This window comes from Andrographis paniculata, unplaced genomic scaffold, assembly GCF_009805555.1.
Source record: "Andrographis paniculata isolate CXL003 unplaced genomic scaffold, ASM980555v1 Contig49END, whole genome shotgun sequence".
Classification (NCBI taxonomy): Eukaryota; Viridiplantae; Streptophyta; class Magnoliopsida; order Lamiales; family Acanthaceae; genus Andrographis; species Andrographis paniculata.
In genome coordinates, this window is record NW_026137583.1 from 3,677,388 (window position 1) to 3,704,535 (window position 27,148).

The 27,148-nt window shown below is 35.2% G+C and overlaps 7 protein-coding genes across 7 annotated transcripts in view; 2 read left to right on the top strand and 5 right to left on the bottom strand.

Annotated features, from left to right (window-relative positions):
• The window catches only part of LOC127252952 (formin-like protein 15), a 28,012-nt gene extending 26,304 nt beyond the window's left edge, over positions 1-1,708 (top strand). The window contains exons 5-7 of the mRNA XM_051277337.1: positions 28-254; positions 335-573; positions 664-1,708. Coding sequence (XP_051133294.1) covers positions 28-254; positions 335-573; positions 664-1,455 — 1,258 coding nt within the window. The 3' untranslated portion in view covers positions 1,456-1,708. The remainder of the gene's footprint in view (positions 1-27; positions 255-334; positions 574-663) is intronic.
• Positions 1,542-4,632, bottom strand: LOC127252893 (acyl-coenzyme A thioesterase 2, chloroplastic-like). Its single transcript, XM_051277267.1, has 5 exons — positions 3,846-4,632; positions 3,255-3,432; positions 2,416-2,882; positions 2,187-2,315; positions 1,542-2,079 (listed from the first exon to the last, which is right to left on the bottom strand). The coding sequence occupies exons 1-5, from the start codon at positions 4,506-4,508 to the stop codon at positions 1,933-1,935; spliced, it is 1,584 nt and encodes a 527-aa protein (XP_051133224.1). The 5' UTR covers positions 4,509-4,632; the 3' UTR covers positions 1,542-1,932.
• Positions 4,633-6,437: 1,805 nt separating this feature from the next.
• On the bottom strand, positions 6,438-9,575 carry LOC127252980 (cytochrome P450 736A117-like). Its single transcript, XM_051277376.1, has 3 exons — positions 9,524-9,575; positions 8,160-9,147; positions 6,438-7,250 (listed from the first exon to the last, which is right to left on the bottom strand). The coding sequence occupies exons 1-3, from the start codon at positions 9,547-9,549 to the stop codon at positions 6,627-6,629; spliced, it is 1,638 nt and encodes a 545-aa protein (XP_051133333.1). The 5' UTR covers positions 9,550-9,575; the 3' UTR covers positions 6,438-6,626.
• A 138-nt stretch (positions 9,576-9,713) lies between these two features.
• LOC127252861 (60S ribosomal protein L2, mitochondrial) lies at positions 9,714-11,872 on the top strand. Its single transcript, XM_051277211.1, has 3 exons — positions 9,714-9,966; positions 10,739-10,967; positions 11,440-11,872. The coding sequence occupies exons 1-3, from the start codon at positions 9,882-9,884 to the stop codon at positions 11,744-11,746; spliced, it is 621 nt and encodes a 206-aa protein (XP_051133168.1). The 5' UTR covers positions 9,714-9,881; the 3' UTR covers positions 11,747-11,872.
• LOC127252860 (2-alkenal reductase (NADP(+)-dependent)-like) lies at positions 11,841-15,666 on the bottom strand. Its single transcript, XM_051277210.1, has 5 exons — positions 15,281-15,666; positions 14,302-14,479; positions 13,867-14,033; positions 12,442-12,524; positions 11,841-12,358 (listed from the first exon to the last, which is right to left on the bottom strand). The coding sequence occupies exons 1-5, from the start codon at positions 15,515-15,517 to the stop codon at positions 11,980-11,982; spliced, it is 1,044 nt and encodes a 347-aa protein (XP_051133167.1). The 5' UTR covers positions 15,518-15,666; the 3' UTR covers positions 11,841-11,979.
• A 1,823-nt stretch (positions 15,667-17,489) lies between these two features.
• On the bottom strand, positions 17,490-20,097 carry LOC127252953 (6,7,8-trihydroxycoumarin synthase-like). The gene is made up of 2 exons (XM_051277338.1): positions 19,198-20,097; positions 17,490-18,116 (listed from the first exon to the last, which is right to left on the bottom strand). The coding sequence occupies exons 1-2, from the start codon at positions 20,095-20,097 to the stop codon at positions 17,490-17,492; spliced, it is 1,527 nt and encodes a 508-aa protein (XP_051133295.1).
• A 4,685-nt stretch (positions 20,098-24,782) lies between these two features.
• On the bottom strand, positions 24,783-26,738 carry LOC127253005 (6,7,8-trihydroxycoumarin synthase-like). Its single transcript, XM_051277402.1, has 2 exons — positions 25,778-26,738; positions 24,783-25,413 (listed from the first exon to the last, which is right to left on the bottom strand). Exons 1-2 carry the CDS (start codon positions 26,669-26,671, stop codon positions 24,799-24,801), a joined length of 1,509 nt encoding a protein of 502 aa, XP_051133359.1. The 5' UTR covers positions 26,672-26,738; the 3' UTR covers positions 24,783-24,798.
• Positions 26,739-27,148: the final 410 nt, after the last annotated feature.

Genomic DNA, 27,148 nt, shown 5'->3' on the forward strand with positions numbered 1-27,148 from the left:
ACTGTCCTTCTTCAAATCCATTTCCAGGGTGAATGAGGAAATGATCGAAACTCTGTTCATGGCGAATTCATCGGCAGCTGCTGCTGCTGCTGCCGCCGGGCGCGACTTTGGCCGGCAACACACGATCCCAGCAATGCCGACAACGACGAACCAAGACAACCTCGTGCTTGATCCAAAGAAGTCCCAAAACATTGCTATACTATTGAGGGCTCTAAATGTGACTGTTGACGAAGTTTGCGAAGCACTTTTAGAAGGTTTGGATGTATTTCTCTTGAGACGAGCATTGCTTCGCCAAGCATTCTTGTTTAACTTTTTGTTGTGGTTGATAAAATAGGCAATGCGGACATTGTCGGGACGGAGCTCCTCGAGAATTTGTTAAGAATGGCGCCGACAAAAGAGGAGGAGAGGAAGCTAAAAGAAGACGAGTCGCCGTTCAAAATTGGGACGGCCGAGGCATTTCTCAAGTCCGTGCTCGATATACCTTTTGCCTTCAAAAGGGTCGACGCAATGCTTTACATAGCCAATTTTGAGTCGGAAGTCGAGCACCTCAAGAGGTCGTTCGACACGCTAGAGGTATATATATATACTATTTCGCCGATGTTACTTTCGGGAGATAAATAGATCGCGTAATTAGAGTTGTGCTTTAACATTGCTCGGCCGCAGTCGGCGTGTAGGGAACTGAAGGGCAGCCGAATGTTTTTGAAGCTTCTAGAAGCCGTGCTCAAGACGGGGAACCGTATGAACGTTGGCACCAACCGCGGCGACGCGCAAGCCTTCAAGCTCGACACACTTCTCAAGCTGGTTGACGTCAAGGGCGCAGATGGGAAAACAACTCTTCTCCATTTCGTGGTCCAGGAAATAATCCGCGCCGAAGGATTCCGGCTGTCCGACGAAAAACCCGAGCAATCTTCTCTCCAGGACGAAGTCCAGTTCCGAAAGATCGGTCTTCAAGTGGTCTCCGGATTGAGCGGCGAACTCACCAACGTCAAGAAAGCCGCAGCCATGGATGCAGACGTGCTCAGCAATGACGTCGCAAAATTAGCCGCCGGCATCACCAAAGTTAACGAAGTCCTAAAACTGAGCGAAAAAGATGGTGGCGGGAAGTTCTCCGACCACATGAACGAGTTCTTGAAGCAGGCGGAGGCGGAGATTGCCCGCGTTCAAGCGCAAGAGAGTATCGCCGTCTCGACAGTGAAGGAGCTAACCGAGTATTTCCATAGCGACTCGGCTAAGGAAGAAGCTCATCCATTGCGGCTGTTCATGGTTGTTCGAGATTTCCTGACGGTGCTCGACCGAGTGTGCAAGGACGTTGGCAGGATCAACGAGCGAACCATGGTGAACTCGGGCAGGCAGATTCATTTCCCGCCAAACCCGAATCTTGCTCCGGTTTTTCTCGGATTTGGCGAGAGGCAGCAGTGGAGTTCGTCCGACGACGAAAGTCCGTTCTCGGGTTGATCAGCCTCTGGATTATTATCCGGAAATCGTTGTTGCCGCCGCCTTGGATTTTGTCTGACGATGAACTGAATAAGGTATGTTATCAGTTTGTGTAAAAAAAAACATCAAAAACATATCCCTCCATATGTGACTTTACTTTAGTAGATATTCGTACATTTGGGTTAAATCTTGTATGTAATAATGTAATATATATGTCCTAATCGACCAAGTTAGATATGATTATTGTTTTATTGGTATTGATTCGCGAGTGTCATTTCTGTTTTCTGTTTAGAGCTGTTAAATAGTCGAATGGAGTGTCGAAGCTTTTGTCTAACTTGAATCGTGCTGCATTCTGTCGAAAAATAGGCAACACCAGTGGCTAGTTCTACATATATGATTATTAGCTGCAACGACGACGGCGCAAATGATGCGGAAACTCGCTTATGTTAAATGTTACCTCGTGGAACCTCCGAAGGCGGAAGAAATCTCGAAGTCAATTCAGTTATTCCATGATTTCTCGGCTTCCATGCGCTCGATGACGCGCAGGGCTTCCTCTTCAGTCGCAGGAACAACATTCCGTATCCTATGCCCATTTTTCCGAGCATCGGGGTGCACGGTGAACGTGAAGTAGAATTTGTTCGATACCTTCATGTTTGAAGCAAAATGAAGCGAAAGGTCATATAATCGAACATTATCAAGCAAGTCTAATGCTGAGAGGTTTAAATATAAGAAAAGAAAAACGACGGGCTTGCCTGACTGGATCGAAGCTCCGGCTTCATAACATGAGCGACAACTTCCACGTTGATCATAGGACTCTCCGGATTCTCGAGTTCTGTATACAACACGCAAGAATTGAAGCGTAGGAAGTTCCCGACATCGACCTGTATCCTCAGCACAAAGGCGTCGGTGGGTAACAAGATGAGACGAGCAACGAAAATGAGTTAGGATTAAAGGAAATGAATTTGAGGGGATTGGGCTTACGGGTTTAAGGAAATCGACGTGATCAACTTCAACGAAAACAGGCTGACTCCCGGCAAAGGCGTAAGCAGTCGAGTAGGCTAACTCAAAGGCTCGTCGCATCAAGAATCCTCCAAAGATTCTTCCATGGATGTTCCTTTGCTGCGGCTGACAAATTAAAGAGTTCTGAAGGCAAGTATCCTTTATGAGAATGCTGTCCCGATCTGCTAATGCCGGCATGTCGCAGAACACTCGGCTCTCGGACAGCAATTCATCGAGCCTCTTCATTTCCTCATCGCTGACTTCTTTCTTTTGCTCTCCTCTCTTCTTCCTCCTCAGGTTGTTTCGTTCCTCGGCTTGTTCCCAGAGGAACTTTTCCTTCTCTGTTTCGGGAGAGATCTGGTTTATTACAGCAGATTTTCCGGTCTTGGAATCGCGAGCAACGAACGTGAAGTTTGCTGTCAGAGCGACTGCATCTGAGGAGTCGAGTTCTGCAAGAAAAAGGGTATAATGTCGACAATTGCGCAATAAACTATATCAAGATAACTCACAAAATTTATAGCTCAAACTACCAACAATTTGAAACAAAAGCAGCTTCTCGATTTCTCTTATCCTCGATAAATTTATATTCGTAAACACTTCTACAAGTAACTCTACTTCTTTCAGTTATCGAATGATTCAAGAACTCCTAAAAAGCAATTACGTGCAATTGAAGCTGCGTTGCATTGAAGAAGCTAAAATTAGAGGGCGCAGCCAATTTTGGGTTGTCTAGATCGACAGATAAACCACAGAACGAACAACACGATTATAACCTAGAAAATCGTTGGTTTTCGGGGTTTTACACGATTATGATGCTGAGATACCTTCAGATGACTGAGTCACTTCGAGTAGAATCTCCATGGACGACCGGCCGACCCAAGTGACAGCTCCTTCGATCGTGAGGTCAGCATCGACCTGAATTGGTTTTCTTAGGACCATCTTGTCCACTGAAGCTGTAACCAATATCAATGGCCTTGTCGAGCTATCTTCATTGCAACAATGCTGGTCGATCCAGAAATCGAAAACAATAGCAAACATTAATCGACCGTTTGTAACCAATTTGATCGATCAATCGGTCATATCTAATTCATTCTAGCCTCTTGGATGATGCTGTTAATGTTCATACTCTAATTCAACCTCTGCAAACTTTCGAAACCAAGCTTAGTTTGAATTCGATTGTGTTTCGAGGCTAAGAACATCGTATCAATACCTAATTTTCATTTCGAATCCAAACTATAACCAAAACCATAAACACAAATTCAACTAATGAACATTAGCATTTAGTTATAGCAGAAACAATCTCCAACAAATCATTGCTAAAAGCTTCCATGGCGAACAGAATCATGTAATTGTGTCTAGATAAACACTTGAAATGAATATACATGTCGAAAATTCAATCCAGAAAATGAGATTACCTTAAAGGATATAGTTCCTGCCAAAGCATCGAGATCCTCCAGCAGCTTCCCGAGCCTGATCTCATTCCATGGATTTCTGTACTGCTCTCTCAGACTGTAATCACTAGAGAACTTATACAGCACGCTTGTCCTGCTCCTCGACGGAGTTTTCACGATCAATTCGTTCTGTACAGGAGCGCTCTCAGGAGCACTCGGAGGCTTCTCAAAAATGCTCGATCTGGCTTCCCACAGCGCGTTGGTCACCGGCGAATGGTACATTCCCGGCCAGAGACTGATCGGCTTTCGCATCGAAGAGCCAGCGTCGATGGGGGCGGAGCTCGGGGAATTGACGGTGGAGACAACAGCGATTGGATCTGAAACGAAAGGACCCGATGACGTGGGGGATGAGAATCGTCTTCTCTGGCTGAATTTCTGCGCCATTGGGGAAATGAATTTGGGTAATTCGGCGGAGCGGAATCCATTCTTCGACGATAAATAGGCAAACGATGGACGATTTGGCGAAGAATTGTGAGTGTGGAGGCATGTGATTTCGGCGTTGGGGTGGGGAATTAGGGATGGAGAAGAGAGACTGTTGGTGGGGAGACGATGGGGCGTGGGGAAGACGGGACAGGTCTTTCTGAGAGTTTTCATGAAGTATAGTTTGCGATGGAAGGAAGGTGGCATATGGTTGAACTGCAACTGCGTGAAAACTGCTCTGCTGCTGTTGCTGCAGATTTCAGATTTTGGTTTGGTAACTGCTTCGGAGAAGGCGACGCCATTGGAGGGAGGCTTTGGTTCCTCGACCGGTTTACTCGATGTTATTGGGCGACTCCGAACCGTTTCGGTTCAACCCCGGTTCGAATTTGTGGAAGGTGAGCCGGTCTGGACCGAGTGACGAGCTTGGTTCTTGCCTATCCGCATCAAAGAAACAGACTAAAAATTTCTCTTTACTTCCACACTATCATCTTTCACTTCCACTTCAACAAAATATTATATATATATATAAATTTATTTTTATTTCTAACATAATTTAATTTTAAAAATAAATTTAAATAAAAATATATCAACATATATTATTTTTATAGAAAATAATTTTATATAATAAAAATATATAAAAAATAAAAAATAAATAAAATTGTTATAAATAAATACAAAAGAAAAAAATAAGAAAATTTTGTTGAATTTCTCTCGCAGCAACTCTAATCACTTTTTTATTTTCTTTTTAAATTTAATAATGTCACTTTGCTGCAAAGTAGAAAAGAGCTCTTAAATAGAGAAACTACCGATGCGAGTTCGGATCCAAAAAATTATACCTTTCATAGATTAAGAATTTTCAAAATTTAAACTTGATTGGATTTCCTAAGAATCATAAAATTGATAAAATTTATACCTTTCAATTTTAGTTGGTTTGAATGTTGATCGGATCAAATCCTGTGTTGATTCGACCTACATGTAATCAAGGGGAAGGTTACGGTGCTGATGCAGCACGGCAGCATAGGTAAAATATAGAAATATCATATTTTTTTATTATACATAATATATACTTGTTTGTTTAGAATTACAATGTATATTGTATAAAAATATATGTCATGTGTTAAAATTACATTTCGTATGTATTATTAATTTATGTGTTATATTTGTATTATATTAATATTAATAATGTATTGTCAATATTAATATGATTGTTAGCATATTATGTGCTATTCAACACAATGATAAATTATAAATTTAATACTGTATCGGGCGTAACTATGTGGGGCAAGGGAGGCAGCCTTCCTCCCCCAACCCATCCTTAGGGTGTGTTTGTTTGTTGATTTTAGTTTTTGGGTTTGGATTTTTGAACAGTAAGTTGAATTTGAATAGTTGTTTGATATGATACACATAAAAAGTTGATGTGATATTTTGAATGTAAAACAAATTTATAATATAATATAAAAAAGAAAAATAATTGTTTGATATAATATTTTTTGAGGGAAAAAAAAATTTGAATAGTAAGAACTCACAAAAAAAACACAACCTCAGTTTTTTATTATAACTTATACTCCCTCCGTCCTATAGCTAATTTGTCCACATTAGCTGAGGCACTGGAGCACAGAATTTTAGGAATTATATAATTAATAAGTAATTAAAAAATATATTATGCAAAATAATTATGATTTAATAAAAATAATTATAGATTAAGATGACTAAATAGTTTACTTAAAATAAAAAAATTATAGATTAAGATGACTAAATAGTTTACTTAAAATAAAAAAATTATAAATTATTAATTTTAAAATACGCACAAACAAAGGAAAAAAACAAATTATGTGAAACAGATGAAAATAGAAAAAATGGACAAATTAAGTGGGACATAGGGAATATAATTTTAAAATTATATATAATAAGAAACTATTAAAATTTTTGGTATAATTTTTTTAATATCAAAATTTTCTATATGTTTCTAATATCATATTGAATTTTTTTAAGTACAATCACAATATATAATTTGATATTTTCAATATACACTAAAATAATCTCAGTATACTACTAGAAAATTGAGCTAAAATTACAGTAGAAAATAACTTGCAATTTTAGTACAAATTTACGAGTTTTTTTTCTAAACATTCACGACAAAATATACATCGATATACCATAATATATACTATTATAATAAATTCAACAAAAACACATAAAACATCGACATTTACAACAATTTTACAATTCTCTATATCTCACAGCAAAACTTAAAATCATATAGAAAATACTCTATACCTAATTTTACTCGCTAAACTCGAGCCACGGCCCCTCGACATCGACCTATTATTCGACAAAACTCAACGTAGAGTCGCAACGAGGAATAACCGAGAGCGGATACTTCCTATGAATAGTGATCCCTTCGCCCTCCGACATATCCAAATCTTCGCCTCTCGATCCATCGGGTAGTTCAAACTCGAAGTTGAGCACGAGGTTCGCTAGCGCAAGTTCGGCAAGTCCAAGGGCAAATGCGCTGCCGGGACACCCTCTTCGACCTCCGCCAAACGGGATAAACTGAAACCGCGCTTTGAAATCTACCAAATTATTCATAAACCTTTCCGGGATAAAATCCTCGGGATCTTCCCACAACGACGGATCTCTTCCGAGAGCCCACGCGTTGACAACAACCCGTGTCCCGGCTAAAACATCGTAGTTTAATATCTTGACGTCTCGGGTTGTCTTGCGAGGAACGAGCAAGGGAAGCGGCGGGTGGAGGCGTAAGACCTCCTTGACGACGGCTTTTAAGTATTTGCATTTGTCTAAATCGTCTTCGGTTATCTTGCTTTTGTGCCTTGCGACGTTTTTAAGTTCCTTCTTTAGTTTCTTCATTGTATTCTCGTGCTTCAAGAGCTTCGACAATGTCCATTCCATAAGCGTGAATGTTGTATCAGTCCCGGCAGCAAACATGTCCTGCGGCATTGTAAGATGACAAGAGCATTCGTCAATCTTGGACTAAACTTGACATTGCAAAAATGCATGTAAACCGTGATCGAAAGAAGATCGTATTCAACTAAAGTAACCATTGATGCAAGTGTCGAAATGAGTTAACACGCGACAAATGTAGCCCGGAAAAATTTGTAAGTAATTTCAAATTATGCTCTTTTTAACTAGAGTTTCCAAAGTTGTGGAGAATTTTGAAAATAGTAGAGGCCAAATAACAAAAAAATTTCTTTGTGGTTTGCGAAATCTGCTGAAAAAATCCCTTAGTCTTAAATTTTCATTTTATCTACTTATAATTCAGATAATGTTGCGAAAAAGTATTTAACGAAGATTGTAGCAGACTAGCTTAAACTGCAATTATTATTACAAATTCACAGGTAACATGAAATGAAAGGAAACTAGTTTTAAGAGGGTACCTATGCTATCTATGAATGATAGGATGTTTCACAAGAAGAAATAAATATATTTATATTTAGACGGTGACTACGGTGCTCAATTTAAAATTCAGCATGCTGAACAACACACAATATTACTATTGATAATACATTATTTATATTAATATAATACAAATACATTATATGAACTAACAATACATGATATAATTTCACACAATATATGTACATGATATAGTTTCACACAACGCATGCAATAGTTAATTTTACCGCATGACATATTCACTTTTATTGCACATACTGTAATTATGAACAATCAGCTCATATCTTTATTACACACAACATCATGCGTTGTTTCTATATTTTCCGGTGTTCTTGCGTAATCCTTTATATTTGTTATTTCGAAATTCATTCCTTCTAACATTGCAATAAACATGTATCAACAAGAAATAAATCGTATCAAGAAATTGTACCCAATAATCCTCACCAAGATCACAGCCTTAGTCGAAGTTGCATCAAGATGAAAACCACCCTCCCCATTCCTCCCAATATCGAGCAAAACATCGACGAAATCCTTATCATCCTCCCCCCGATTCCTCGAATTCTCCCAATGCTCCATCACCACAGCCTCCAAGAACTCATCAAGATCCTCTGCAACTCTCCTAACTCTCCCATTCCACCCATTCAACCAATTGATCCAACCAAGCCATGGAATGAATTCCCCGACATTAAAACTCCCCAAAAGCACCCCCAAACTCTCCAAAACCTCTTTAAACTTCCTCCCACTTTCTTCCCCATCACTGTACTTCTTCCCCAAAGCAACCCTACAGATCACATCATTAGTAAGAGCTGCAAACTCCTCCCCGACATTGATCGCCGCCGGCGACCGTCGATGATCGTCGCAGGAAGCCCTAAATCTGTCCACCATTATTGCAACCTCCTCCTCCCGAACGTTCCTGAAAGACTGCACTTTTTTACTGCTCAACAGCTTATGAACACAGATGCTTTTTACCTGCCGCCAATACTCGCCGTAGGGGGAAAAGGCTACGTCTTTTCCGCCGTAGATCGCCGCCACGACGGCGATCTCCGGCCGGCTCGAGAAGATCCGGTCGTGGGTTTTTAGCACTTTCTCGGCGGCGGCGGCAGAGGAGACGACGAGGAGTGGCACATTGCCCAGATGGAGGAGCATCAACGGGCCGTGTTTTCCGGCGAGGGATCGCAGGATTTTGTGCGGGCTCGGGCCCAGCTGGTGCAGGTTGCCTAACAATGGAAGCTTCGGCGGCGACGGTGGGAGGTTTTTAGGGTTAGAGTAATTTGGAGAGAATAGTGAGGGAAGCTTTCGGAGGAGGTAGAGGGAGAGGAGAAGGAGAGGGAGGAGGACGGCCGCCGGCAGCCGTCGGATTTCTGGGAGATCAACGGTGGAGATGAGCATGATGATGAAGGTCTGTTGAGAATGAAGTAGTCGTGAGTAAAGGCTGTATTTAAAGTTGGGTGAGTAACGGATATAGAAACGGATATAGATGGTTGCAGTAATTCTTTGTACTTCTTTTTATTTATTTATTTATTTATTTTTTATTACGTGAAAATCCGCCGTTGGCAGCAGACATCAGTATGAATCCTAATATTTTACAAGACAGATAAATCACACTTACGAATTATGTATTATTTAAAATTAGTTGGGAAAATAGCATAAAATACATTTGTGGTTTATGTAAATTGAATGAAATTCTTCATTGTATTATATTTTTTCATAATTAAAAAATTTTGCATTCAACAGATTTATGTTATTAGTTAATTGTGGCATATCGCCCGTAAGTTACGCAAAATCAGATATATTAGAATTGTATGCACCTGAGATACTTGACAGAGCCACTCATCCTCAAAGGAAAATAGGAGATAAAGGCAGGGTCATAACGGGAATTTCAAATATGCTGAACCGGATATACAGGAATCGAAACCGAATGGTGTAAAAAAAATCGGTTTCGGTTCGACCCGGTTGGGCGAGTCTGCCCCCATTCTTACAAAACTTCATCATCATCCAATCATATCCAAACCCTAACATTTTCCCCTGTCTTCTTCGTTCAGCAATTCGTCTACCTCACTTCGTCTTTCAGCCAGCCGCCGTTTGCTTAGTCTCCTACAGCTGTAAATGTGTCAGAACATCTAAATACCGGAGCCGAAAAGGATTTGAAAAACTCTAAGTTCCAAAATGGCGCTCCGCCGAGCTGGGGCAGCTTCGTCAGGCATCCTCCGTTCATTTCTTCGAACTCCGCTTAGACATCCGTTTTCATCCGGTAATTGATTTCTTTGGTTAGATTTACATAACGATTTACTTTCGATTTCGAGTTGTAATGTTCCTGCTAAATTTATAGAATGAGGAATTTAGGGTTTGGGAGTATTTAGATTAAATGGGGATTTTGTTTAGCTTCTGTGATGAAGATGGAAAGGAGAAAGCGAAGGGAAGAAGCGAATTGCTGAAGCGTGAATTAGGGCGAAAGTTGTAGAAAGATCCATCCTATTGATTGTGGAAATGTTCTTCGTTGATCATATGATTCATTGGAATTAGAAATGAGCATATAATAGGAAATATATAGTCTGTTCTTCATCTAGCTGGATGTGGCTTCTGTTTTTGCCCGAATCTCCTTCTGAATTTTACTTTCGTGTTTCATCCTACAGTTGATTCTCTGAGATCTTCCGTGGTTTTATTGGATCAGATTCCGAATTCCAATTCTTCACCTTCCAATTTCTATTCCTTGTGGCAGTCTGCAAATTGCTAATATACTACTAGTAGGATGAGCTTTTGTGACTCTTTCATGGATATGGGAATCAGCCGATTTAATGTAATTGCCATTGAAGTTGATTATTGGATATTAGCTGTTGTGGTACGATAAGATTCTTCGATTTAACATTGGAATGGATGAAGCTTGCAGCTGCATTGCTTCCTCAGTCCTGCTTTTTAGATTGATAATTGCATTTGTCATAAATTTCAAAATTATTCTGCTCCCAAAATCATTGTTGATATAATTTCTTTACAATGTAATTTGGTTTAATGCTTTAACATTGCAGGCACTGTTGAGAAGATAGAGCCTGAAGCAGAGTTCTCATGGAAGGAGATGATGAGCCAAATGGTAACAATGGACACAAGCTCTCAAATAGGGAGTTCTATGCCTCTGTCGATGATGCGAATTGGGACACAGATCCACAACATTGAGCTCCGACCAGGGCAGGGTGGGAAACTTGTTAGAGCTGCCGGGACCTCTGCAAAAATACTCACGGAGCCCCATAGAGCGGCCAGGTAAATATTTGAATTTAGAAAATATAGTTACCTTCTTGCTTCCGTTTGATAACAGGGTATATCGACCGGTATTATGGATTGACTGATTTTGAAAAACATCAGCTCACTAATGTTGTTTTCTCTGGTTCAGTAGTGTAATCGGTTTCTTTGAAATGCTTATGTAGAGGTTTTTGTCAAAATTCAAAGTTTATCTTATAAAACATAAATGATGTGAGGTGAATAATTTTTTCCCATGGTCTTGTCCTTAATAAATGAGCTATGCAGAGATCGAACCTACACTCTTTAGTCAGTTTAACTAACTGCTTGAGCTTTCAACAACTTTGGAGAATGCGCTAGCACTGTAATTTGTCGAAAATCCTTAAAATTTGAATCAAAACAATATTTGATAGGTGTTTGATGCCATATTTTAATAAAAAATTTGATTTTTTGTGTAATATATTTAGGCGTGTGATTTGATGAACTATCCTTGTAGGCTTGTCGAGATAAAGTTACCATCGGGCGAAAAGAAATTGATTGACAAAAGGTGCAAGGCGACAGTCGGGATGGTGTCAAATCCAGAACACGCAAAAAAGAAGCTGAGAAAGGCTGGGCAAAGCCGGTGGTTGGGACGGAGGCCAACGGTGAGAGGTGTTGCAATGAATCCCGTGGATCATCCGCACGGCGGCGGTGAAGGCAAGAGCAAGAGCAGCGGAAGCCATGGCCGCGTCTCCCAAACACCATGGGGAAAGCCCACCAAGTGCGGCTACAAAACTGCTCGTCTAAAGAAGAGGAACTATTAAGGTATTCAATGTTGCTTCTTGAATTCGCGCATGCTCTACCATGTTTTGCCGTAGGGATCTAATAATTTTTCCTTGTTTCAAACACTAAAGAGTCTTTCCAACAAGCGACTTATTACCCTTTTTCAAGTTTTTTCGCATGATTCGACAGAGTGATGTCTTTCAAACCAACATACACAGATCCTTCTCTATAGTACAACACTCAATTCAGGTAATTTGACGGCTCGAAGCCTCGCCTACTCGGGTGCGACAGCGACGACCTGTTTTCCAACATTGCGACCCAAGAACAGTCCGACAAGAGCAGCAGGTGCGCTTTCGATGCCTTCAGCTACGTCTTCGATGTAAGTGATTTTTCCATTCTTGATAAGAGGAAGAACGAGGTCGAGGAACTTCGGGTACTGGTGGTAATAGTCGCCGACCATGAATCCCTCCATACGAACTCGTTTGCTTACGAGAGTAAAGAGGTTGCGCACGGGTTCGGGGCGATCGAGGTTGTACTGGGAGATCATCCCGCACACAGCAACACGACAGTGTAGCGCCGCGTTGAGAAGCACGGCATCCAGCATCTTCCCTCCCACATTCTCGAAGTATATGTCGATGCCCTTCGGGAAATACCTACACGAACGGAATTTTTAAGTTTGCGTTGCAACGTGTTATCGAAGAAATGTAGAATGTTTCGGAGTTGGGAATGCATTAACCTCTTTAAAGTTGCTGCTAAGTCCTCCTCTTCTTTGTAATTGAATGCATCGTCAAATCCTAACTTGTTCTTCAAGAGTTCGACCTTTCGACAACACGAACAAAGAAATTGTGAGAAGAACCAAGATAGCGTCCTGATTCTAAACCTATCCTCGGCTTATTACCTCGTTCGCAACAAGAAGAATTCTGAAAGTACGTTTTCGATCATAACTAGATTGCAAAGAAAATGATATTTTGAATATAAAATGAAACTTTCAAGGGAAAAGCAGCACATCATCCAATAGCCGATAAATGTTCCATTAGAAAAGCTTGTTGTCACGGATTATATTTAGTGATCGATTAACAAATATAAACACAAAGAAAGACAAAATTTTACATGGTTCTATCACGTGTTGCTACGTCCACGGACAGAAATAAAAAAAGATTTATTATTGAGGACGGCTGGGTTACATATTCTAAATTTTATATTTCTAAATCTATTTAAATAAGCTAAGAGAATACATCGGACGGGCTCAACCCAATACAATTTCAAAGCCCAATATTGCATACGGTTGGTTGGGGCACTTAGAGCTATAATTGAGCCGAACAGAGCCGAGCTTGTCATGTTTGAGCTCGGCTCGTTAAGGACTCGAGCTCGGTTCGAGTTCGTTCATTAAGGTATACGAGCTGAAATTTTTTTTCGAGTTCGGCTCGTCTAACAATTTTTTGTTCGTGTTCGGCTCGACTCGGCTCGTTAAGAGAAATTTTATTCTATTTATTTAATTTTTTTAAAAAATTTAAATTTAGTTAATAATAATTATAATTTTTATTAATAAATTTGAATAAAAAATAGAATGAAATATAATATTTATAAAGATATATATACTTATTAAATATAAAATTATTAATTTAATTTTTTTAATAAATAATATCGAACATTCACGAACAAGCTCGAACTCGTTCGTGAACATAACGAGCTAAAATTTATGTTCATGTTCGGCTCGTTTAGCTTAACGAACGAGCTCTTAGCGAGTTCAAACGAGTCGAACCGAGCCGAACTCGCGAACAGTTCATTTGTTTTACAGCTCTAGGCACTCCGTGCCCCGGACCCAGGCAAGGGGGACTTTGCCTCCCTTGACCCCCGGACTCACTGACCGTCAGCGAGATCCCCTGAAAACTCAACAAAGTGCCAAACTAGATTTAAGGCATATCAACAAGCCTCTGCCGAGGATTAAGGATAATTCTTTCATTCATTTCTAAATAAGATTGGGAATCATGTTTCATTGTGTGCATTAATCTTATATGTAACTATTGGAAATAGATCACCACAAGATTAGTATCAAATTGAGTCGAACTTCGTATAGGTACTAGTTCTTTTTCCGAAGGGCAGTCATCCATATTTATAAAGCTAAATCTAATAGCCATTGTATTCGAAAGGGATTGCTAACCTTGTCTTTGCTGCCGGCGCTTCCAACAACGTAACACCCCATCAACTTTGCGAACTGTCCGACAAGCTGACCAACAGCTCCAGACGCTGCAGAGATGAAGACTGACTCACCCTCTTTCGGAGTGCAAATCTCATAAAAGCCAACATAAGCCGTCATGCCAGGCATTCCTAAAATGAAGATACACAAACATTCAAGCAGTTTTATAATAAGATCAAGAACAAGTGTCGCCGCAATTTCCATTTTTCTGTAAAATCAATAACTTAAATTGAACATCAATGTCTTAATCGTTACTATCTTCAACCAAGTGGAACTACTACATTCATAAGCCACGAAGTTAAGTGCACAAATCAAAGTCGAGAAGCTGTATTCAACATCGATATTGCGCTTTTCAGAGACAGATAAACGAGAGAGTGTATTACAAAGCAAGAATCTTACCGAGCAGCCCAGTATAGTAAGTGAGAGGCACATCTGTGTTTTGAATTTTGAACAATGTGGCAGGATTAGTAATAAGGCTGTATTCCTCCCACCCGGTGAATCCCCAAACTAAATCATCTTTCTTCAAGTCGGGATATGAAGACTCAATTACTCTCGACACTCCATACCCCGCCATCGGCTGTGAACAGAAAGGAAACAGAGAATCATAGAAAACATAAAAAAGATCTCATCAAGATTAATGGAGCATGATCACTACAAGTTTTAATTCGTCAAATATCAGATTTGTATCATAAGTGTTGGTCCAAAACGCTTTAAATATTTAATAACACAAAACTGCATCAGATTTTCGTAGAAGGAATTCGAGCATCGCAAGCATAGTTATGTTATTCGTGGAAGGTTCAAACCAATCACGCACACTGTAATCGAAATATAAATGATAATCAAATTGTTAACCCAGTTTGGCCATCGAAGACCTACGTCTGAGGGTACTAACCCAGACAATATCATTTTTCATTAAGGACAAATCGAGCTTACAATAGAGTTGCACTAGATGATACCTCTAGAGTTCTCACACCCTCTCCCTAAGGTTGCTCAACTAGCGACCTATACCCTCAATCTTGCCTACTCTCTTTTTCTCACGTCGAGATGATCATTACCCCAAGAATTCACTTAGAACACAGATTAAACCTAAACTATGTATATGCAATTCGACAAAGATTTCTGTGTTCTTCAATCTTCACTAGCAAGCTTTAAGCACATTCTCATATGCGTATTTGGAAGGTCATTTTGCAGATCATATCCAATTAACACAAATTCAGCAGCACAACTTCGAAATTAGTTCTTTGATCATTCACCCAATTACCAAACACAAATACTCATAATTTAACCCCCAAATCAATCAATGGACATGAACTTAACCAAAAAAAAATAAAAAATACTAGTAGTACTTATAAAAATTCCTACAGTGAAATAAACTTACAGAGCCAGGGGTGAAGGAGTTGATGTAACTTCCAACGGTATGGCTCATGCGATTGCGCATGTAGGGATCACAGGAGAGGTACAGATTCTTCACCAAAACGACGCCGTTAGTTCCGTCGGGGATTTTCAGGTCGATGGTGGATTTCTTGAGCACCATATCGGACTCCTTTGGGAAACCCGTGATGTAGTCCTTGAGCAGCACCTGCTTGTTCTCTCGGCTCACTGTCTCCCCCGCCATAGCTGCTCCTCCTCGCAATTGGTTCTCGAGAATCTTCTAGTGTGCTGTGCTGCTGCCGACGGGTTGGAAATGGGAAAACGATTGCTCAAATTGGATTCGTGTGGTGTGAGAATTAATTTTTGAGATAAGAATTCTGATCTCAAAAATATCTTTTTCTCTCCTCAATTAATTTTTGAGATAAGAATTCTCGTGTGTTTCTTTGCACGGAAAAACAAAAAAATCCTAGGTTTTTCAAAAAAAAACATAGCAAAATATTCTATAATTTTGCGATGATTACACCACAAATAAGGACAAAAATATTACTCCTATATCATGTCCACCCACGTACCAGGTTATTTTTTTTTTTTTAAATGATTACGTACTTTAATCTTATTTTAAATTTTTAAATTTTATTTTTTTTAAATTTTAATTAAACTAATTAGTTATCTTAATTTTAATCTTAATTTATAATTATTTATATTATAAAATAATTATTTTTACTAATACATTCTTAATTATCTACTAATTATATCCCTACTAAAATACCGTGTGTATCTGGGAGGAGGGAGTATTTCACTATTTTTAACTATCCAGAAACAAAGTCGCCAAAAATAATTGTTTACTTTTAATATTATTATATTAATATAAATTAATTATATATATTTTTTTAAGTATAGGTAGTTGTTTAGTGTTTTGGTTTGAGTATTTTTTTTTTTTAAATATAAGATATAAATGAATTGTTCTTTTATAAAAAACTATTTTTATATTTAATGTTGATTTTTTGTAAAAATATAAAACATATATACTTACTTCGTTCAACAAAAAAAATTGTCATGTTTTATTTTTTTTCCGTCTCAAAGTAAAGTTATTATTTATTTATTTGATAATTGTATCATCTCCTTAATATTATAAATACATTTGTAATATACAATATATTATACAAATATTATTAATTTTATATTACACAATACTAATAAATATATTTTGATCTTTTTCTATTGATTTGTAGTGTAATGTAATACTAATATTAAAAAATCTACATGAAAAAAAAAACTATCTTGTTCCGAAATGAAAGAAGTATTATACATTGAGAATTATGTCAAAAAAATATTGGACAAATAAATCCAAAAATACTAAATTTTTTATTGAGGAAAAAATGAAAATAAAAAAGTTTTGAACATACGCATAAAATATTAAAAATTTAATCAACTTAATTTATGTTTATTAAATATATTTAAAATTGAGAAATTTTATTAAAAATAAAAATATATCAACAATTAAGATCTACTATTAGGAGTTAACTAAGGGTGAAAATAGGCGAGTCTCTTAGGACTACGCTTGATTTGCCTATTTATTAAAAGAAATTAATTTAAATTTATTTTAAAAACCTATTTAATTTATTAGAATAGGTTTAAGCCTATTTATATATAATTTTAATTTAATATAAAAATTATTATATTTTAAAGTATTTATAATTGTTTTCTAAAAATATAATTTTAGTGATAATAACTAAATAAAATTTTGATTTCTTGTAACTATAATTATATATTTATACATAAAAAAATAATTGTATTTATATATTTTTCACTAATATTAAAAAATAATTATTATATATATTTTTAAATAAACTTGTTGACCAGATAGACTTCACATTTTTTTATTTTTTTTTGAATTAACAGGTCAGCCTTAGGCCATAATTTTTTTAAATAGGCATATTTAACTAAAATTTTGCCTGATGTATTTTCACCCCTATTAAAAACACACAGTAAAAATTAATAGTGGCTTAGATAACAAAAAGGCAATACAAAATATAGGTCAATATAATATAAATATAACATATGAATTAACATTAATTAAGGTACCTGATATATTAATACATATATATAAAATAGAATAAACAATACACACTACAAAGTACAAACTATGCTATATTAATTCAACGTAATGTACTGTCTATTTATATTTCATATGCTGATTAGGGCTAATCGGCACCCTAATCACGCCCCACGCTTATACTCGGTTTTTTAGGAACAACGAGAAGAGGATTTTTTTTATGCATAGCGAGTCCAGGCAAACTATCTTCATCGACACTTTCCGGTTTAACTCCGGGAGGAAGATCCCAATCAAAAGCGTATACAAGATTCGCGACGGTGAGCTCCACATTGGCGAGCCCCATAGACATGCCGGGGCAAATTCTTCGACCCGATCCAAATGGAATGACCCCGAAATCTTGCCCTCGAACACTTACATTGTTGTTCAAGAACCTCTCCGGCTTAAACTCATGGGGACTTTCCCAATACTCGGGATCTCTTGCAATGGCCCACGCATTGACATATACAATTGTTTTTGGTTCGATTTCATATCCATCCAATGTGCATTTGGCGATAGTCTCTCTTGGGACGAGCAATGGGGCGGGTGGATATAACCTCAACGATTCACTTACAACCGCCTTTAGATATGGAAGCTTTTCGATATCATCTTCGTCTACTAGAGATTTTTGACCTAGCGAATCCCGGATTTCTCTTTGAAGTTTCTTCATTACCCTCGGTGCTTTCAATAGCGCCGTCATTGTCCATACGGTGGAGGCTGAATTTGTATCCGTCCCCGCGACAAAGAAGTTCTTATAGACATTGTAATGAGATGAAAATTTAGTAAGTGATTAATTAATTTTTATTTAATTTTGATTAGTTAATTAATCACTTAGTAAATAATATAATCAGCAATTCTAAGATGTATAGCTACCCTCTCCTCAAATTTAATCACTCAATTTTCTATCTATTGTAAAGTGCTTAAATCTAATTTTAGTCCTATACGTAACACAGCTTAATTCATCGATGTTGTCTTTTAACTAGATTTTCGATTTGGAAATATTTATATATTTCATTGGTTGTTGTTACTTCAATAATTTTGGATTTATTGGTGAACCTCATGATAATAGTCCCTCTATATGTCATTTTCTATAAGCATATGATATGAGTGTAACATCTTAGTTTGGTCCAAGATCATTAGAGCAACGATAAGTGAGATAGAAAAACATCTCTAAACAAAGATCACCACTTACATGATTAAAATAAATATGTATATTTCCAAAGTAAAGAAAGCATAAATATGTAAATTTAAAATATCTTTGAATTGTAAGGGCATGATCTAATAAAAATTGTACATTGAAAAAATATACTCCCTTTGTGTTAATTGATTTTTTAAAATCATTTTGGTCGGTTTACTCATCATTTCTGATTACAGTGAAAGTAAATATATGCTAATATAAAAAATATTATTTTTAACTTTTTTATATAAATTACAAAATTATCATATATACTTTCATTCATCTATAAAATATTAGTATTTTTTAATCTATTATAAAAATTTTAAAAGTAGTGAATGGAGAGGGAGTAAAAATATTTTATTAATCTTTTAATGCATACTAGGTAAATCCCGTTCAAACAGATAGTATGCAACAAAAAATAAATTAACAAGATAAGATACACTAGACAAACCCGTTTGCAAATTTATTTTACAAAACAAGTGTATTTATCACACCAATTTCATCGTCCTGTAAATCCACTCGACTATCTTTTACGGGACAAAATGATGGAATATTTTATTAGTATTATAAGATTCACAATTACGAAATCAAGAAATGTTATTATTGTATGTGTACACCTTAAATAGCAAAATATGTCTAAAGGGCTAAAGCTTACCATTATCAAAGCCTTTATACAATCCCAACTTAGATCAACCGAGCAAGATTCGTTTTCCTTAAGCCGAATCAACACATCAAGAACATCGATCTCCTCGCCGATCTTTTTCACCCGGTCGGGATCAAGATGCTTGTCGATGATCTCTTGATAGAACCCATCCAACTTCTCGAAAGTCCTCTCAAGCCTATCCATCAAACCGGACAATCTATCGATCCATCCAAACCATGGAAAGTGATCCGACACAAAGAAAGCAGCCATCATTGCCTGAGCCTCGTGCAAAAGATCATCGAATCTTCTCGACTCGCAACCCTCCCCGAAAGTAACTCTACATATCAAATTACTGAAAAGGCTCATAGCCATTTCACTAAGGTTCACAGCTTCCCCCAAAGATGCCAATTCCGACAACCTATTAACCATCAAGAACACCTCATCCTCTCGGACTGATCGAAAAGATTTGGTCTTTTTTAAGCTGAGGAGATGGACGATCGAGATCTTCCTCATCTCCCTCCAGTGATTTCCGTAAGGTGCGAAGGCGATGTCGAGGCAGCCATAGGAGAGCTTCGACTGGCCAAGGAGGCGGGGGCGGCTGGAGAAGGAGAGTTCTTGTGTTTTGAGGGCTTCTTTGGCGAGCTTTGGGGATGAGATTACGAGCAATGGCGTCTGGCCTTGCTTCATTTGCATAATTGGACCGTATTTTTGGGAGAGATGCCATAGGTGAATGTGAGGTTTGTTTGCTGCTGCCATGAACTGGTGGAGGTTGCCCAGCAATGGCAGCCCTGGAGGGCCTGGTGGAATTAGGGTTTTTGGTGGTGATGAAGGTTTGGTTCTGGTTAGGGTTACAGTGATGACGATGATGGTTAGGGTTATTATGGAAAGAGTTGCTGCTACCAGAAGGATCATCTTTTGGGAGAATTTTTAAATTTGATTTGATTTGTTTAAATATGTATTAGTGTGAATATATATATATATATATGTAACAGTTACGATGCTGAATTGGAAAAATCAGTACTGTGCTGATTTTTAAAAAATCAGTATCCGATAATATATACAAACAACATATAGTCTTATTATACACGTGTATAATAAAAACATGTGTTGTTAGTTTAAATTATAAATATGTTGTATAAGAGTATGTGGTGTGTTGAAACTATTGTGTGTTGTTAGTTCATGTGTTGTATTTGTATTATATGAATGCATACCGTGTATTGTCTCTAGCAATATAGTGTGCTGTCTATAGTAATACCGTGTGTTGTTTATCAGTACGGTGCTGAATTTTATGTGTGTACGTGTGGATCGAGTTTAAAATGATTGGAGAAGATGATAAGGCTCCTGCCAAACTGTAATGAAGCCAATTCTAAAATTATTTCTTGTTTTTGTTCGGAGGTTTGATTTTTTAATTTTAGATTTATTTGATGTGATTAAAATAAATATTGATTACCATATTGAATTAAAATGAAATATTAATTTATTTGAATAAAAAAAATATATGAGTTTATTTAATAATTTTTGGAAAATATATTAATAGCAGAAATTTTTTAAAAGTTAAACTTTCAAGTGGATATATACATGCACTGGACTTGCATAAATATCACACTTAGTAACTATTTATTTAAAAAATAATGAAAGATTAAAATACCAAAATCAAAAGGGTACGTTTTGATTGTGATTTCAAACTAAAATCAACATTATTTATGGATACAATTTTCAATAAAAATATAATATTATTTTTCTTATAAAATATCATTTCAAAATAATATTAAAATAATGACTTAAATCTAACCTCCTGTACCAAACTTGTTTATACAAGTATTTCTTGTAAAACGATACATTATCATTTTTTTTTACAAAGTACTGTACTCCCTCCGTCCACTTATAAAGTATACAATTACTTTTTGCGCGGTGTTTAAGAAATAATAATATTTTAATTATAGTGGGTAGTTAAAAGTAGTGTAATGACATTTTTGCCTTTGTTTTTTGGTGTAAAAGTAATGATGTGATGTAAAGTAATGGTATTTGTGAAAAAAAGAAAAGTATTTAACGAAATGTTTACTTTGTAATTGGACGTCCCAAAATAGAAATATGTATACTTTCTAGCTGGACGGAGAGAGTATAATTTATTATTATTATTTAAAAAAATACCAAATAAAAAAAAATTACAATAATTTTTAAGGTATGTGACATTTAGTAAAAATAAATAAATTATATTCATAGAAAGTTACAAAGTTAAATAATAAATATTTTCAAAATAATTGTAAAAAAAACACTAATGTGGAAAAAAATTTTTTTTTATGAGAAATCAACAGGTGCAAGCAATATTAATTAAACAGTATTTAATATAATGATTACGTAAGTTCTTAAACGATATTATACGTAAGTTCTTAATGTAGTATTTATTTATTTGCTAAATAGATGCATTTTTTCTGGTAAGCTATTTTTATCAACTACTTCTATTTAAATAATACTCCCTCCGTCCAAGCTAGTGGGTAGGTAAAAGTAGTAAAATGATATTTTTGTCTTTTTTTTTTTTTTTTGTATAAAAGTAATGATGTGATGGAAAGTAGGGGTATTTGTGAAAAAAATGGGGTATTTAATAAAATGGTTACTTTGTAATTGGACGTCCCAAAATAGAAATATATATATTTTTTAACTGGACGGAGCGAGTATTATTTTTTATAAAAACAAATAGACACATATTATATAATTTCATCATGTATATTGAAGTTTTTGAATTATTGGTACGTAATATAAGTTAAATTTTCTGTCCGATAATTAATCTAATTGAACACAAAGATTAAAAAATAATATTATTTTAATAATAACGTAAAGTATTTTGTCCGATAAAATTATGTGAGTCTAGTTGAGCACAAAAATTAAAAAATAAAAATATTTTAATACTAATGCTAACAAAATTTTTAAATTTCAAGAGTAATCATTTAAAAATTTATTCACTTTTAAAAAGTTTTCAATTATAATGTCACAACTTTTTACTATAACCGTTTCAGGTGTAATATTTGTAAAAAGAAATTATAAATTTTCTTTCGTTGAGTATTAGAGTCACCTTTATTCAACATAATTTTTCGTGTATCATTAAATCACGATTCAAGAGTATCTATTTTATCAAATCGAATAACATTTATTTGATTTTAGAAAATTTAGTTACGTTACGTTACTCATATTTCTATAGAATGTGAACATGTGATCGGGTCGAAAACGATGGCATTGCTAAGATTAATCAATGGTTTTGTGTGACAACATCATTTTCTATTTTTAAAAAATACAATTTTTATACTATTTCTTTCGTCCCTTAACAATTTATTCATTTTTCTATTTTGGTCGGTCCCATAACAAAGTATTCATTTTTTTTTTAAGTAATTGTACTATCTACCTAACATTACAAATACCCTTCTAATTTACAATATATTACACAAATGCCATTATCTTTATATCATACAATACTAATAGGGTTAATTTTGTCCTTTTATCTTTATTTCTATTTTATCACAATATAATACTAATATTTCTAAAACTTCGTGAAAAAACCAAATAGATATATAGATATGAGACGAAAGAAGTATAAAAAAATGAATAAAATTTTTAATTAGACAATTGGAAAAAAAATTAGAAGACAAAATTATATAGGTATGTTTATTAGAGTCTCTAATCCATTGGGATTAATGATTAATTCAATAATTATTGCAATAGTAAGGGACAAAGATATCCTCTGTTGTCGAAAAATAAATTCATTTATTTTTTAAATAAATTTTAATCTGTTGTGTATTTTTTTTTTACTATATTTCTTCTTATAGTAAAAAAAAAAAAATAGAAAAAATAATTGACTTTCTTTTTTTCTATATCGTAATAATTGATATTTTTTTTTTATTTTGGATAAAATTTATTAAATTAAAACATATTTAACAAATATAAATCTAATTTAATTAACTATATATATAACATCTTATATCATGTATGACAATTCAAAACCTCTTTATTTCTATTTTTTTTTCAAAAAAATAAATATTTTTATCTACGTTTAAAACTCAACATTTTTTTTAATATTTTATGTTAACTATAAATAAATAATATTATTTTTTATTTACTTGTATTATATAAGCTTTTTTAAAAAAATGATATCCATATACTAAAAAAAAAATAATATATTTGTAACGGAATTCCGTTTTTTAAGTTCACGTAGCTAATGTAATTTTATCTCTGATTCCGTTTCTAATGTCATTTGTAACGGAAATAGTAGATTTAGGAACGAAAAAACCTTGTTACAAAAATAATATTTTCTTGTAGTGATATTGTATATATTTTCTATTGGGATATAATTTTTGAAAATATTTAAATATATATTTTTTAATGTTTTAAATTATATATATTAAATTTATTTTAAAACTATAAAATATTATTAATTATATAAAAAATAAAAATATAATATCATAACTTACTATTATTAACTAATAAAATATCATTTCCTTAAATACCTTATTACTAATGAAAGGAAGATAGCATTATATATTGTGTTGAGAGTTAATATATGTGTTGTTTAGACTATTGTTATATGTTGGTAGTTTGTATATATAATCGAAATTATGTTAATATAAATTTTATATGATCTCTTTGTATTGTACTAATATATAATACTCCCTCCGTCCCATGTAATATAGGTGTATTATCGTAGACACGACAATTTAGGAAAGTATAATTAGTAAGTAATTAAGAAGTGTATTAGTAAAAATAATTATAGATTAAGATTAAGATAAGTAAATAGTTTAATTAAAATTAAGAAAAATTTAAAATTTAAAATTTAAAATGCGATTAAAGTGCATAATTGTATTTCCAAAAATAGAAATGACAAGTTATGTGGGACGGACGAAAATAGAAAATATGGACAAATTATGTGGGACAGAGGGAGTATGTGCTAAGTTCAATGTATTATGTATTGTCTAAACCGTGTCGTAAGTTATATTTATATTATATTAATATGAATTAGGTATTAAGTGTCCTTTTGCTATGTGCTGTCATGAATACGAAGGTATGTTTGTTCGAGGGTTTGGATTTTGAATTGAGATTTGAATAGTAAAAATTTTAAATTAGAATAGTGGTATAATGTGATAAAAATAAGTGTTAATGTGATGTTTTGAATGTAAAATTATTTTTTTAGTATAATATAACAAATAAAAAATAGGTATTTGATTTGATTTTTTTGAATAAAAAAATTGATGAACAGTGAAAATATTTGGAAATCTTCCAAACAAACACACCATTGTAATATTTTCAGTACTCCAAATGCTACTATGGAATAATTCCCCTTTCAAATTTCATTAAATAACTTGTTTTTAATCAATGAACAAAGTTCAACACACTTAGCCCAAATATTGGTCCAATGACACAATTTTTAACTAAGCCTAATTAATTAATAGCCATATCATTTAGTCAATTAATCAATAATAAATTTTGAAATACAAATTTAATTTACACAACTTAAATTTTTAACCATTGATTGAATTATTAACCGATTAATCAGTAATTCTTTTTTTTTTTTTGCATAAAAAAACAAAAAAAAAAAAGACAAAAATACAGAGATGCAGATGCGATGTTTTAAATAGAAATCTTCTTCGGCACAAGTACAAGTGGATCTTTCTTAGTCATTGTGAACCCGGGCAATATGTCTTCGTCGACCTTTTCTGCTTGAACTCCCGGAGGAAACTCCCAATCGAACGAGTAGACAAGATTCGCAATCATAAGCTCAACATTGACAAGCCCCATAGACATCCCGGGGCAAATTCTCCTACCGGATCCAAATGGAATCACTCCATAATCTCGTCCTCTAACATCAGCACCATTGTTCAAGAATCTCTCCGGCAAGAACTCATCAGGATTCTTCCAATACTCGGGATCTCTTGCAATGGCCCATGCATTGATATAAACAACTGTGTCGGGTTCGATTTTGTAGCCGTCTATGATGCATTTATTTGTAGTTTGTCTTGGCACAAGCATTGGATCGGGAGGGTACATTCTTAAACTCTCGCTAACGACGGCTTTTAGGTAAGGTAGTTTGGGCAAATCGTCTTCGGTTATTAGTTCTTTTTGGCCTTTGAACGACTCTCGAATCTCTTCTTGGAGTTTCTTCATTACCTTTGGTGATTTCATAAGGGCCAACATCGCCCAAACAATGGTCGCGGCACTTGTATCCGATCCGGCAAAAAAAATGTTCTATAAACAATAAAATTTGATTAATAAAACATTTCAATAAGCAAGAGTGTGTTAGTTTTGTAAAATAGTACGAAGGATTTTTATTTTATTTTGCTTCAATCAAATCAGGTCAGCGTATCACATAAATGTAATTAGCATATATTATATCCTATCATAATATAATATCTTATAACACAACATATGATGATATATTATGCAAAAATATATACTGATTACTTTTATATGATATGCTGACCCGAGCAGATTTGATCTGATCAGCAATTTATTTGCGCTTAAATTTTTTTTATGTGAGGTATAAAAAATTGTATATGTAATATAAAAATAATAAGTATGCATATTATATAAAACAAAAACCGAAGCATACCATAAGAAACCCTTTGATGGATTCCCAAGAAATGTCGATCGAAGAAGTCTTTCTCTGCTTAAGGTCGATCAAAATTCCGAGAATGTCATCCACCTCATGTTTCATCTTCTTCCAATTGCTGTCCAAATGCTCGTCGATGAGTTCTTGATAGAACTCATCCAACTCCTTCCAAATCCTCTCGAGCCGAGAAATCGAACCCGACAAATAATCGACCCATCCCAACATCGGAAAATAATCCGACACAAAAAAAGCAGTCATCACAGCCTGACCCTCATGAAGAAGATGCTCGAATCTCCGAATATCGAATCCTCCCTCCTCGTACCTCTTCCCGAAAGCAATTCTACAAATAAGTGTGCTGAAAAGAGTCGTGGAAGTCGCATTCAAGTTCACAGCTTGCCCTGAAGATGCAGCCGCAGAAACCCTAGCGACCATTCGCGACATTTCGTCCTCCCTAAAGGGTCGGAAGGATTCGATCTTTTTCGCGCTGAGGAGATGGACGGTTGTGATCTTCCGCAGCTCTCGCCAATGATCGTTGTAGGGTGAAAAGGCCATATCCATCCCACTGTAGGATAGTTTTTGTTGGCCGACGTGCTTAGGCCGGCTACAAATGGATGACTCCTCGGTTTTCAGCGCTTGTTCGGCCAATTTGGCCGAAGACACGACGACCATTGGCCTCGAGCCGAGCTTCATGTGGACGAGGGGGCCATATTTTTTCGATAGGCCCCATAGGTAAAGATGAAGGTGTGTGGCTTTGGTTAATTGGTGGAGGTTTCCGATCACCGGAAGCGGCGGCGGCCCCGGCGGCGGACCGGGTTTTCTTGATTTTTTGAACCGGAAAAGAATGGATATGAAGATTGTTGACAATGTTATTAGTAGGAGTACGATGAGATTCATAGTTTTTTTTATTTTTTATTTATTTTTGAGAAGAGTGAGGATGAGAATAATTTTGCACAAAACGATGTAGATGTGCTTCTTTTAGAACTTCGAGCATGACAATCTTGTACTTATAATCACAAAAGTTTTTAATTGTTTAGACAAGAGATTCGAAATAATTGAAACTGACAAAAAAAAAAAAAATTAAAATTATTTGATGCAATTTTTTAAAAAAATAAAATAAAATAAAATAAAAATGATTGTTAATGAGTTGGGATTACATCATTAAGCTTCTAAAGTTGTATAAACACTGAGCCCAGATCTGAACCCAATCGAATTTGAACAAAAATTTTCTAAATTGAGAAATGTATATACTTAAATATCCAGAAAATATATATATATATATATATTAACATTTTTGTAGATTCCACCCAAATTAATATATTTTATTATAGTACAAATTTTATCACATTAGTATCCAAAACATTTTAATTTTTA